The following is a 13589-nucleotide window of genomic DNA, read 5'->3' on the forward strand; positions in this document are numbered from 1 at the left end:
GCGTTACCTAATATCTTGCTTCTCTGGTGACTGCTGGCGTCTTCTTGACTCCACATTCTTTCTCCCTCTCTCTTTGCATAGATTTTCTGCTTAGCTCTGTTCTGCCCTGCCATAGGCCAGAGCAGCTTCTTTATTAACCAGTGGTAATAAAACATATTCACAGCATACAGGGTCTGTTACTTGCTGCTGCTGAGGTGCCATGTTATAGGTAAGCACAAATGGTGAGCAGAAGCTAGTGATGATGGCATGCACTTTGTCAGGTGTCCAGAGATATGCTTTCCAGGGTGAAGCCTTTGCCAACCCTGTGTGTGTGTGTTTTCTGGTGGGAAACACTGGAGCCCTCTGAAGTAAATGATTATAATCCAGCTGTGCTTGGGCAGCTGTCCATACCTTTTTGTTCCCCACTTATGTCTGTCCCCAGTCTTAGAGGGACAGAGGAAAACTTTCCATCACGTTAGAAATCCAAGCAGGTACAATTGTGTTTACAAAGTTTAATAATTAGTAGGAATAATTCTTTTTTTTAAAAATTAAAAGTAGAGATTGGGACATGTTTAAATCCCTTCCTGAAGAAGCTTGTCCAGTAGTTGATATGGTGAACTTTTGTTTTGCTAAACATTGAAATACTTGAGTTTAATTTTACTTAGAAAAATGGAAGCTTTTAGAATTCACATCCTTGTAGCTTTCTCTGTCTGTCTGTCTGTCTGTCTTTCTTTCTCTCTCTCTCTCTCTCTCTCTCTCTCTCTCTCTCTCTCTCTCTCTCTTTCTTTCTTTCGTCCTTCCTCACATTGTGTGGTACAGAACTACTAGCTATGCCAGCTGTTTATTTTATTTAAATAACATTTTTATTTCATTTACTCTATACACCAACCAGTTTCCCTTCCTTCCTCCCTCCCACCCACCTTCCTCCCTTCCATCTCCACTCAGAAAGTGACAGGCCTCTTATGCCCCCCCCCCACACACCAGCACAAAGCATAGCACCTTAGGTTGAGGCAAGACTGAGCTCCTCCCCCTACATCGAGGCAGGGCCAGGCAACCCAGCTTAAACTTAATTAAAATACAGCCTTACAAAAGTCTTCCATGTAAATCTCTTTGATAAAGTAGGATGTGTTTGTGTAACTCCTTCTGGAACAAGTCAGTTTATGTGTGTGTTCTACGAAGTAGACTAGAAGTGTTTTATCAATACTACAATCACAAGTTTTTAGTACAATAGGATATTTTATTTTATAGCCCTGTCTTTAGCATAGCATATGCTTTGCTTGGGGAACCTTTAACAATATTACATTAATGTTCTAAGATGTGTTCAGTGTTGTTTTGTGCTCGGTAACCTAATCCACTTTCTTCTTTTACCCTTAGGAATCAGTCTTTGCATTTGCATCTCAAGCACTATGGTGTGAATTGTGATGACTGGTTATTGCGCCTCATGTGTGGAGGGGTAGAAATCAGAACGATTTATGCTGCCCACAAACAAGCAAAGGCTTGTCTCATTTCAAGGCTAAGCTGTGAACGAGCCGGGACAAGGTTTAATGTCCGGGGAACGAATGATGATGGTCACGTTGCCAATTTTGTAGAAACAGAGCAGGTACGTAGTGTTTTATATTTCTTACCACATGTTGTGAAAGAGACACAGGAAATATTAGAGTAACACAGACTATGAGAGGGAGACAGGAAATACTGGAATAAGACTTGTATGGGAGACACAGGAGATACTGGAGTTAACAGACTTGTGTGGGAGACACAGGAAATACTAGAGTAACAGACTTGTGTGGGAGACACAGGAGTAACAGACTTGTGTGGGAGACACAGGAGACACTGGAGTAACAGACTTGTGTGGGAGACACTGGAGTAACAGACTTGTGTGGGAGACACAGGAAATAGTAGGTAATAGTTTTACCTGAATGTAGATATGTTTTGGTGTGTATAATGATGTTAATGGCTACTTATTAGCCTTAGAAAGGCTTCCTTAGAATAAACCTTAAAGTTTATGTAGTAATTAAATAATGTGATATAATCAGTGCTGTACATTTGACAATGAATTTTAAAATCTTCATTTAGAGATCAAGATGGCTTTATATAAATATTTTATGTGAAAATAAGCCCAACTCTTAATGATAGATACATACTACCTAAAATTCTAAAGTTAGAGCATTTGGCTGTGGAACTATGTAATCATAAAATTTCAGTCTATAACACAGCCCAACTCAGTTCTTCAAATTATAAAAAACTAAGGAACAAATGAAAGAAAATATAAGAATATATGTATATAATACTGAGATTTAAAATTTTCTTCTTTAAAGTTGTGATTCTTAGATGTTTTTGTTTTCTAGGTTATATACCTAGATGACTGTGTTTCTTCCTTCATACAAATCCGAGGATCTGTTCCATTGTTTTGGGAACAACCAGGGTTGCAAGTATGTATATGCCTGATATCCAATTCATTTGTTTGTTTTCCTCTTTGAAAGCGTCCATATTATCCAAATTTTCAACATGGTTCTTCAGTTTCACTAATCAGTCTGTTGTGTGCAGTACTAGACTCACGGGTGAGGGCCTGAGGAGCATCTCATCGTAGTCATCTTCCTTTTGGTTCTGTGTTAGTTGCTTTTCTACTACTATAGTGATTCACCTTAGTTATCCCAATTTCATAAAGAAAAACTTTATTTTGGCTTATAATTTTAGAGATTGGAAGTCACGATCGGACAGGCTTGTTGGTTTGACAACCGGTGAGACAGTGTGACACTTGGTGGCCTTACCACGGGGTTATATGGAAGGAGAAAGCACATATTTAAACAGAAGCCAGAGTCAGCTATATTCCGCTCAGACTTCTGGAGCTACTAGTCCCATAAGAGTGCCAGCAGAACACCAGCATTCCCTCCACAAGGCATCTCTCCCAGTAATCTAAAGGCGCCCATGGGGCTGCACTTCCTCATGGTTCCAGGCCATCACTAATGCCACCCTAGGGAACCACATAACATAGCTGTAGCAACTCAGGAGCCTGTTAATTTCTTAAATTTCAAAGTTTTATTAAAGTGTTTTTATTTATTTTTTTTTAGTGTAAAATTACTTAGTTTCTTTAAGCAGAAGGATTTGGTAGCTTTAAAAACTAAAACAACAAAAACCGTCTGTTCCCAGACTGTTTTTACCCCCATATTCTACCATTACTGGTTAAGCGATCTTGGACATGTGATTGAATCCTTTTTCTGTCTCAGTCTCCCCATCTGTGAAATGGGAACGATACCTTCTTCCTGAGGATTGAATGAAAACCTCCTCCTCAGATGACGCCTGGCACACAGCGGCACATCAGGCCCAGCCATCGCTGGTTTCAATGACCTGTCTGTGACCGCTCTTTGTGATGTCTTATCATCCTCAGGATAGTCCTGATAATTTTTAACTTGGTTTTTAAAAATATAATTCCCTCATCTTTACAAAATGTTTTAAAAAATATAACGTTATGACCAGGTGGTGGTGTTGCACCTTTAATCCCAGCACTCGGGAGGCAGATGCAGGTGGATCTCTGAGTTCAAGGCCAGCCTGGACTACAGAGAGAGTTCCAGGATTATTTCACAGAGAAACCCTGCCTCAAATAAATAAATAAGGTTATGATATTAAATTATTTCTAGAAGTATAATCTTACATTAATTGTAATGAGAAGTGCTTAGGCCCTATAGTACCATGTTCACTGTAGCCCTCTGGTGTGGGTAATCTGGTAGAATGTATCTCAGTGTTGTAAAAATGATACAGAAAAAGAAGCCTTGCTTCCCCTTTTGCTGCTAGACCATTCTTACATTCTAAGCAGGGCCCCTGATGTTTTCAGTGTTCCAGTCTGTTTAAGGTAGTCCAAGCACTAATGACATGAGGACTATTTATTTTGCTTCTAAAAGTCTTAGTTTTTGCCAAGAGCCTTGAACTCACAGAGATCCACCTACCTCTGTCTCCTGAGTGCTGGTTTTAAGGTGTGTGTTACCACACCCAGCCAGGTGAAGACTTTCTCTTTTAGGCACAGGGCAGTTTAACTCTGAGAAAGCACTGACCGAGCCTCACTTTCTTAAGCTTTTGTGATCTTTGCTGGATAGTCAGAGTATTTGCTTTAAGAACAGCCTTGAAGCTCCAACCTGATGCAAGGTGAAGCTTCTGTTTGGGGACAGACTGAAGAGGTTCCAGGTTCCACCAGCCGGTTTAAATATATTTTTATAGTTTGTTTCATACATTATTAGCTATAAATCATAAGTGTTGGGCCCAGGGTGGGTCGCACAAAGATGAGGACACTACCAAGTCTAATAAACCAGAAGCAAACTTTATTCCAGAAACTAGATCCTAGGAAAACCAGAAACAAACTTAAAAATAAAAAATAAAAATAAAAAATAAAACACCACGGGGCACAGAACCTTATCAGCTAGCTGAGACCAGAGATGGTGTTTGTTAGGCTGTGGCAAAAGGCCGGTTTCTGAACCCACTTTTTATAGTAGGGGCACCAAGCATTAGCTCTGAACAAAGGGATTTTTACAGTCTTACCCTGACCCTAAGGAGGGGAGTGAGTTTTAACGTAAATGGGTAACTAGGCAGCTATCATGAAATATGTTATAGAGTAGATTACAGCAAAAGTCACTAATTGCAAGAAAACAGATGTCGTTAGCAATAGTCAGGGGCTGCTAGTAATAGCAGAAGGTTGATAAGTCAGAATAATTGGTTCTTAGGCTGAGAACTTAGGAGATAGCAGAAAGTTCTTCACACTATCTCAAGGTAGAACTCAGATACTGACTGTCATACTTTACAGCCTTCATTACCAGAGCTCATTAATTAAACCATTGTATTTGTCCACTGTCTCCAGTACCTCCAGGTGTGTGCTGGAGTTCCAGGCCTCCTCTTTGGTGGCGCCAGTTTCCCATAACAGAGACAGTGCCTAACCCAGAGGTCACATATCTCTGTCTCCTAAAGGTTAACTCAGTCCACATCTGGTTTATCAGGGATGGCCAGGACACTACTCTCAGTTTGCAGGGAGAAGCACTGGCCTTGTAAACAGAACAGCCAGCTGTAAAATGAAATGACCTAAGCTGATGGAGGCTTCCCAAGCATCCGAGAAAATAGCTCACTGTGGATGACTGATCCTTGATCTGCTGAGGAAGCTGCTGAGAGTCTGTTCTCATTCTCCTAGACTTATAACTTTATGTTTCTTTATTTCTACGTTCTTATTTTTAGAATCTACATTTTTATTTTCTTCTTGGGCTTTTCAATAAGTAAAGCTATGAACTCTTAAGGGCTTAAAAATATATGCAAATTTTAGCATTTGAAAAAAAGTACTGCCTTTGATTTGATAAATTACTTGCACAATTTATGGTATCAGTCAAATGCTTATCACAAAGTTCTTACTGCCTCCCAGCTTCTTCTGCCAGCAGTCAACTTGTTTACCTTGATAAAGATGCCCTTCATTTCAAAAGTCAGGGTACTGGGGCGGAGAGACCGCTGGGAGGTTAAGAGTACTTGCTGTTCTTGTGGAGGACCCCAGTCAGGTGTTCAGTGTCTACATGGTAGTTCTGTCTGTATCCAGCTTCCAGGGTGTGACGCTCTCTTCTGACCTCATGCACATGCTACACACTGAGTGATTGAAAGGTCACCCGGGCCCTGGCAGTCATCCATCGGTGCCCCAATGTAACATAAGCTCTATCTCAAGCCTCTTTTCCCTGGGAGTTGCCTTGGGCCGGACTCCACCTCCAGGAAAGCCTGCCAAACACTGACTCCTCCCCAGCGAGGGTCAGGACCACTCCCACAGGGTATTTAGGCTCTCCCTCTCTGTCTTCCCCCTGCTATGCTCAGGACCACCCGGGAGTGCTGCATTTGTTAAGGATGAGCATCTTTGATTTGGTCTACTCTGGTCTAATTGGAGTTATTTTGCATCGGCAGAGAGGCTCTTAAGATTTTTCCTCACACAAACACACAGACACACACACACACATGCCGTTAATTACACATACACATAAAACATGTTTTTGAAAAATAGAATGGTAAAAAAACCAAGCTTTTTTTGTTTGTTTCTCTTAAGCAGGCTTTGAGTTTCTTTTTTTTTTTTAGAAGATTTATTTAATTATTATGTATACAACATTCTGCCTCCATGTATGCCTACAGGCCAGAAGAGGGCACCAGACCCCATTACAGATGGTTGTGAGCCACCATGTGGTTGCTGGGAATTGAACTCAGGACCTCTGGAAGAGCAGTTAGTGCTCTTAACCACTGAGCCATTTCGCCAGCCCCTAAGGCTTTGAGTTTCTTTTTTTTTTTTTTTTTTTTCGAGACAGGGTTTCTCTGCAGCTTTTTTAGAGCCTGTCCTGGAACTAGCTCTTGTAGATCAGGCTGGCCTCGAACTCACAGAGATCCGCCTGCCTCTGCCTCCCAAGTGCTGGGATTAAAGGCGTGCACCACCACCGCCCGGCGGCTTTGAGTTTCTTAAGCAGAGTTACTTCTGTTATCTGGGTGGCCAAGGCAGAACTTGAGCTCAGGATTTTTTGTTAGACTCTGTAGTAACTTGATTTACAGGCATGCACTGCTATTTTTGGCCAAAAACTAAGATTTGTTTTAAAGCAGCAGAGAGGGTGGTTATTTAAACATTATTAAAGCTGGGGAAGTGCCCAGCAGTAGAAAGCGTATGCAGTGCTCTTCTGAGAGCCTGAGTTCTACCTGCAGCACCACACCTGATGGCTCGCAGCCATCTGTAACTCCAGCTCCAGGAGGTCAGACACCTCTGTCCTCTGTGAGCACCCGTGCTCATGGTAGCATAGCCACACAGAGGCACATGTGCATAATTAAAATAAAATGAGTATTCTTCAAAGCTCTTCGGTGTATCAGAACAATAGAAATGCTGCAGAGTGAGTGCTTGTACTGTAAGTTAGATGATATCTAGCAAAATTAGAAGTTTAAGAAATAATAAAACCAGATTGTAATCTATATTAATTTTACAAAAAAATCCCACTGCAGTTCCATATTAGGAAAAGAACCAGTTCTATTCTAAATTTTCTAGGCCTTAGTTCTGAACTATTAAACAGTTTGATGAGTTAAAATTTTAAGAATAAAAGTAATGATACATTGGACCAGCAAGATGGCTCAGCAAACAGTGGTACTTGCTGCACAGAGTCCAATTCCTGAAACCACATAATGATAGAAAGAGGAAACCAACTTCACAGAGTTGCCCTCTGACCTCCACTCATGCACTGTGCCCTACACACACATTATACACACATACACATTATAATGGCAAAAATTTATTTTAGGAGCTAAAAAAATCTCAGACACATTTCAGTAGTGTATGAAATCTTTTCTCCTTCAGAAAATATTACTTATTACAGAAACACACCACTTATCCAGTGATTAATAATCACTCAAGATTGATTAAGTAAAGCATCTTTGTTACTTTTTATGATTGTTATTTTGGTTTTATTATTATCATTATTTTTTTGTTTTTGTTTTTTGAGATAGGTTTTCTCTACATGTAGCCCTAGCTGTCCTGGAACTCACTATGTAGACCAGGCTGGTCTCAAACTCACAGAGATCTGTCTGCCTCTGTTTCTTGAGTGCTAGGATCTAAGGTGTGCACCATACTCAGCTGTTTTGTTATTTATTTCTTTTTAAACAGGGCCTCATGGTGTATCCCTGGCCAGGATCTTGCTGTGTAGACTAGTCTAGTCTTGAATCCAATGTCATTCTTCCTATCCCTGGGTCCTGAGTGCTGGAATTAACAAGTGTACCACTATACCCAGCTTCCTTTTATGTCATGGAAATAAAGGAATTTTACGTGTTGGCTGTTTCAGGTTATATATTTCTTCTTTCTATCTCTGTTAGGCCTTATAAGTTATAAAATTTGGAGAAACCTTCTTTGCTAGCATGCTAGATTAGATGGTTCACACAACAGACAACGCCAAGCTCTGGAATGACTTCTTAAATCTAAGTTTCTTTGGTTTTGTTTTCCAGTCAGTAGGGTGTTGTAAGTGTATATCATAATGCCTGGCCACTGTTGTTTTTACATGAGAGTTTGTCTGGAAACTAGGAGTAGGGAACCCTGGGATGCTCAACATTTCCCATGAGTGAGGCCCAGGCCTTCCATCCGCTGTCACTGATGGACCGCTTGCATTGCGAATGTTGATGCTTCTTTGTGTTGATAGTGGTTTGGGTAATGATTAAATCTTTTTCATGTCTAAGGTGGGATCCCATCGTGTCCGTATGTCGAGGGGATTTGAAGCCAATGCACCTGCTTTTGACAGGTAGAACTGATGATTTTTGTGTACTACAACGAGGCTCATACTGTATTTGCTTTGTGTGGTATCTCTGGATATAGCAGAACCTTTTATTATCTTTCCTTTTCTCTGCTTTTTAATTTCTTTTTTTTCAGTAGTACATTTTATCCTCATGGATACATGTGTACCGTACCACACCTTACAATGAAGTTTCTCTTGAACATACGTAAATATGTTAATGTTTGATTTATAGATTAGACACAGTGTGAGAGATACACAAGAACTAATCATATCATATGCATTTATGAAATTGTTAATAACAACTGAAAATAGAGAATTACGACAGTGTACTGTACTAAAGGAATGCATGAATGTAACATCTCTCTGGAAAGAGTAAGTATAGGTGGGAGCATTTTTAGAGCCTGGTTGAGCTCAGGTAATGGAAACTATGGGAAGCAAAGCCACAGATAAAGGGAGCCTCCAAAGGCTCAAGCTAGTCAGGCAGCCCTTTGAATACTCCTCAAATATATGGTCATCAGAAGGTCTGTGTCCTACATGACTATTGTCAGCTTCACGATAGATAGTAAACTGAAGGCTGGCCTGCTCCAGGGTCAGCCAAGGTGAGAGTCTTGGCATCCATAAGTCAGAGGGGAAACTGTACTTACTGAATTTTATAAATTCAGGGGTTTGAGACATGTAGAATGGATTTGTATCCAATTTAGAAAATTTTATGAGTTTCCTATTTACTGGGGGAAAGGCTATAATTTTAATTGCTATTTCATGTCTTTTATCAATAGGCATTTTCGAACACTTAAGGATTTATATGGTAAACAAATAGTAGTAAATTTGCTTGGATCCAAGGAAGGTGAACATATGCTAAGTAAGGCTTTCCAGGTTAGTGTGCCTGCTTTATATTCTGTTCTGGCCCATGGTCACCTAGGTGGGAAACAGAAAACAAAGTAATCAGACTATCCTAGGAAGAAAAGAACTTGCTAGACTAAAATTAGGTATGTGGTGATGCCTTCAACTCTCTAAGGCTATTAGAAAACAGCATAAGCAAAATAATCAATGATGGATCAGTGTAAACTATGGTATAGAAGCTATGCTAGACAAACTGGAAACCATTTTCTAAGGTTTAAATTAGGAAGTCTCATTAAGTGGAAAAATAACCTAATTAGCTATTTTTTTAAGATTGCAAGAAAATTATTGTTAAACATGCTTTTAAGAATGATATTTTAATGGTAAACTTTAAAAATATACATATGTATTGATTGAAGGATTAAAGATGAATCTTTGCTCTCTGATTAGACTTCGTGTTACAAAGTAAGGTGCTTTATTTTAGATTCTGTAGTAGGTAAAAGTACTTACTAAATTTGTATCATAACAATAAAGTACTGGTGATTGGAAGCTATTACATTTTCTAATCCAAACTAAAGTATTAATTAGGTTCCCTGAATTAATTATGCCACTCAGTCTCTTAGGGATAGTGTGTGGGGTTTTAGACAACAAATGCCATTAGGGATCAAAAAATAATAATTCTCCCTTTTGCTGCCAGTGTTCGTGAAGGTTTTTGGGGGTTAGTAAAATTTCAGATAACTCCGTCGCACTTGGAATGTGAGTGTGTGTCTGTGATAGCGATGGTCTCCAGCTCCTGCATGAGCCTGTGCTCTTTCCTTTCAGAGCCATCTGAAAGCTTCTGAGCATGCTTCTGATGTCCACATGGTGTCTTTTGACTACCATCAGATGGTTAAAGGAGGAAAGGCAGAGAAACTGCACAGTATTCTCAAACCTCAAGTCCAGAAGTTTCTAGATTATGGATTTTTTTATTTCGATGGCAGTGAAGTTCAAAGGTTTGACTGTTCTATCTCTCTTCTCCATAAATTGGAACTTTGCTACAACTTAATAATCATTCTTAACATTAAACTTTGAAATTTTCTTTTTTATATTGATGTTTAGAATTTTAAGTATTTTAATGTTTTATGTTATGCTTATTTTTCTCTAGATTTCAATAAATAAGAAGAAGAAAGTTTCCTTAGCTAGAACATACTGTGGACGGCAGTGCGTTAGTCTCTGTGTCAGTTGCAGTCTGGGGGAGGATGTGTGGTTGTGCATTCGAGGAGAATGAGACATAGGCTTGCTCCAGGTCTCATAGCTAGAAGCATTAGAGCTGCTTCCACCTGGTTCCAGGCTTCATGCTGCCAGTAAAGCTGGTTTTAGCAGTTCTTCACCCTACTGAAGACTACTACATGCAAAGACAGGGAAACCTTTGTCATTGCCTGCATTAGTGTAACTTAAATCCTTAGTTTTTTTCATATGGAATAAGGAAAAAGTACATTGAAAGGTTTTGGTTCAGATTATAGATTGAAGAAGACATATAAACAAAACTCAGAGTTATTGACTTTTCAGATTTAGTTTCTATGTCACAGTGGCTTTATGGGGCAGTCAAGAGAAAGAGCTTGTTGTTGTTTTAAATAATCATTCCCAAAATTCCAAACTTTTGTGGAAAGAACTATAGGATTATAAACCTGACTGTATATTTAGCTCCTAACTGTGGACCTAATTAAAAATAAGCCTATGGTAGGTAATGAAAATGCATGACAAAACATTAGCAGATGTGGTCTGTGTGTACGTGCTATCAGTTTAAGATTTTCATTGTTATTTTGTGTCTGAATATGGTGATAATAGAAAGTTGGAACTAGATAGATACTCGATTTTCATAATCTCTGTTGCTGTCTGTTCATTCATGCTTTATTCATGTTATAGACGAGTCATGTAACTTTATTGAAATTGTTACAGGTGCCAGAGTGGTACAGTTCGAACAAACTGCTTGGATTGTCTTGATAGAACAAACAGTGTGCAGGCATTTCTTGGCTTAGAGGTAAAAAAATTAATGCTTATGCCATATGTATCCTGAGTGCTCATGTAAACGTCTGTAGCTAGGCCTTACTAGAGACTTGGACTTCTTGCCCGTCCCTCAACTCTTGGGACTTGACAGTTCCCTTCCTCTCCCTCCATGTCCTCATAGCCGCCTCATGCCCCTTGTAAACCTGCTTGTGTACTGGAGGAACCATTGCTTTCTTGGCTTTTCTCCTGAAACAGTATGCATGGATTTAAACTTTCTGTTGATGCTTTCAAGGTTTTATTTTAGAATGTTGAGAATCTGTTTATACATCTATGTTCCTATTGGGTTATATTTTTGATAGTTTGCAGCTCAATCTAGGTGGGCATTATCAAGTCAGAAGCTTCAGATTTTAATGAATTACTAGAAGTTCATTGAAAACGCCATATCTAGACAGAGTGAAAATTGACAAGGCTTCCTTTAAGGCCTTAAAGCTGATTGATTTACTAGTTTTAGTTTACTGCAGGCTCAGCTACGTAGTAAACTGGAACAACAGCCAAGCTTTCCGGGTCTCCCCTGCCCACTGAGTCAGGGTCACAAGGAGGCCATGGATTCACTCTGCATTAGGACTTGGTTTCCAAGCACCCCAAAGACTCTCTGGTTAATGATCTTAAATTTGGCCTGTGCATTAGTTAATTAATTACAGAAGCTCAACTTCTGTCTCAAGTAAAAGTCCAGTTGTAAAAAGTTCTCTGGGTCACAGATATATAAGTAAATAAATTTTACTGTTTTGACTTTTTTTTAAACCAATCATTGACATTTATCTTATTTTTTAAAAATATGACACATAAGATGTGAATGAAGGCAGGTCTTATTTAGATGAGGTCACCTGGCTTAGCTCTGATCAAAGCCTTGGCTTTCATTGACTGGATCTGCCCAAGCGTAGAGAAGGTTTTAGACCTAATTACCAAGCGTCATTTATAGTCCGTCTTAGCTGACTCACTATTGGAAATGTGACGTGAGAGTGTGCCCCACTGTCACATTTGGTTAACTGCTTACAAAATTTATTGCTAACTTAGACAAGCTAATAATGCAGTGAAGTTTGTTTTTCCCACTTCTTCAAAGACTGAAAGGTTTAACCTATAAAGGAGACCCTTTTATACCCCATGTGAACACAGAATAACTCTAGCATAAGCCCGAGTAATAAAATGAGCCTACTGAGGGGCTTTTATATATTTCTAAATCTTTTGTAATTATAGATAGTTGCTACACCTAATAGAGATGAAGGAAGCAAATAGGAAGGAGTTTCGTAGACGTGCAGGCATCAGTAAGAGGAACAGACATTGCTTCCCGGCTGCTGAAGTCCAGGCTAGAGTCCGTAGAGTAAAGATCAGTAGCTTGTGGAATGCTTTTATTGCCTTCCGGGGTAGAGGGTTTGTTGCCCAAAGGCCCTTGAAATTGTGCCGTTGGCTCCCCACAGTTGTTTTAGACCTGTCATCAGCATTGCCTCCACACAGGAAAGCTGCCATGGCTTTCTCACTGCCCCCTCTTCTCTTGATCACCCACCCTTAATTCCCTGAGTTTCCAGAATGAAGTCCAAAAATACAGAGTTGGAGCATATGCTTAGGTGAACTCGGGACGTAGTTCCCTGCTCTCCTGCATACTGGGGACTAGCTTGATTTCCAGTGAGGGAGGCACGTTGATCTGACTGCAGGAATGGCTACAAGATTAATTAAGGGACATTACTTCTCAGATTTTCAAATTCACATCTCTTTTGAATTTACTGAAATGATATTTTACCTTAAAACTATAAGTTTTACCTTAAAAATTGAAATAGTGGTAAACATAGCCCAATAAGGTGTTAATGCTTTCAAAGTCCTATATTTATAAATTTTAAGTTTAATTCTAATAGTTGTAAAAAGTCACATTACAGTGAATATACATTTAAATAAAAATAAATGTAATTATATGCAAATATATTTATTCATTTACCTTAAATATCCTCATTTGTCCCTTCAGATGCTAACTAAACAGCTGGATGCTCTGGGCTTGGCTGAGAAGCCTCAGCTGGTGACTCGCTTCCAAGAGGTTTTCCGGTCCATGTGGTCTGTGAACGGTGACTCCATCAGTAAGATCTATGCGGGCACCGGAGCCCTTGAAGGGAAGGCCAAGGTAGAGCCGTAGCTGCCAGGCGTCAATTTCACCTCTCTCCTCTCCAGAGAGTTTTGAAATGACATTTTAAATGATGGGTTTTTAAGTTAACTGGCGTGTTTTAGGATTGCCTCCTTATGCTTCTGTGTCCCCTCTGACACAGTTGTAGACCCTCCTAAATGCAACATAGGGAATTCTTTAGTCCTCAGGCTTGCGTGTACTTTTAGATAATCCATTATAGATGTATGTGTGTGTATAATTTTATATGACTTAAGATTGTGCATCTCTTTTACTTTTTACATTGTTTATATATTGATTCTAAAAAATCCATAGTCCTGTTAAAGTATCCTGTCTCATCATTCTTTGTGTCCCCTGCATTTGACACA

General features: G+C 39.5%; 1 protein-coding gene across 5 annotated transcripts in view; it reads left to right on the forward strand.

Annotated features, from left to right (window-relative positions):
* The window catches only part of Synj1 (synaptojanin 1), a 77471-nt gene that overhangs the window by 23736 nt on the left and 40146 nt on the right, over positions 1–13589 (forward strand). For all 5 annotated transcript variants that reach the window (XM_038344746.1, XM_038344743.1, XM_038344742.1 and 2 more), the window contains exons 5-11: positions 1354–1579; positions 2325–2408; positions 8179–8240; positions 9011–9107; positions 9894–10063; positions 11010–11091; positions 13072–13224. In XM_038344746.1, the coding sequence (XP_038200674.1) occupies positions 1354–1579; positions 2325–2408; positions 8179–8240; positions 9011–9107; positions 9894–10063; positions 11010–11091; positions 13072–13224 (874 nt within the window). The remainder of the gene's footprint in view (positions 1–1353; positions 1580–2324; positions 2409–8178; positions 8241–9010; positions 9108–9893; positions 10064–11009; positions 11092–13071; positions 13225–13589) is intronic.

Source organism: Arvicola amphibius, chromosome 10, assembly GCF_903992535.2.
Source record: "Arvicola amphibius chromosome 10, mArvAmp1.2, whole genome shotgun sequence".
NCBI classification, from domain to species: domain Eukaryota; kingdom Metazoa; phylum Chordata; class Mammalia; order Rodentia; family Cricetidae; genus Arvicola; species Arvicola amphibius.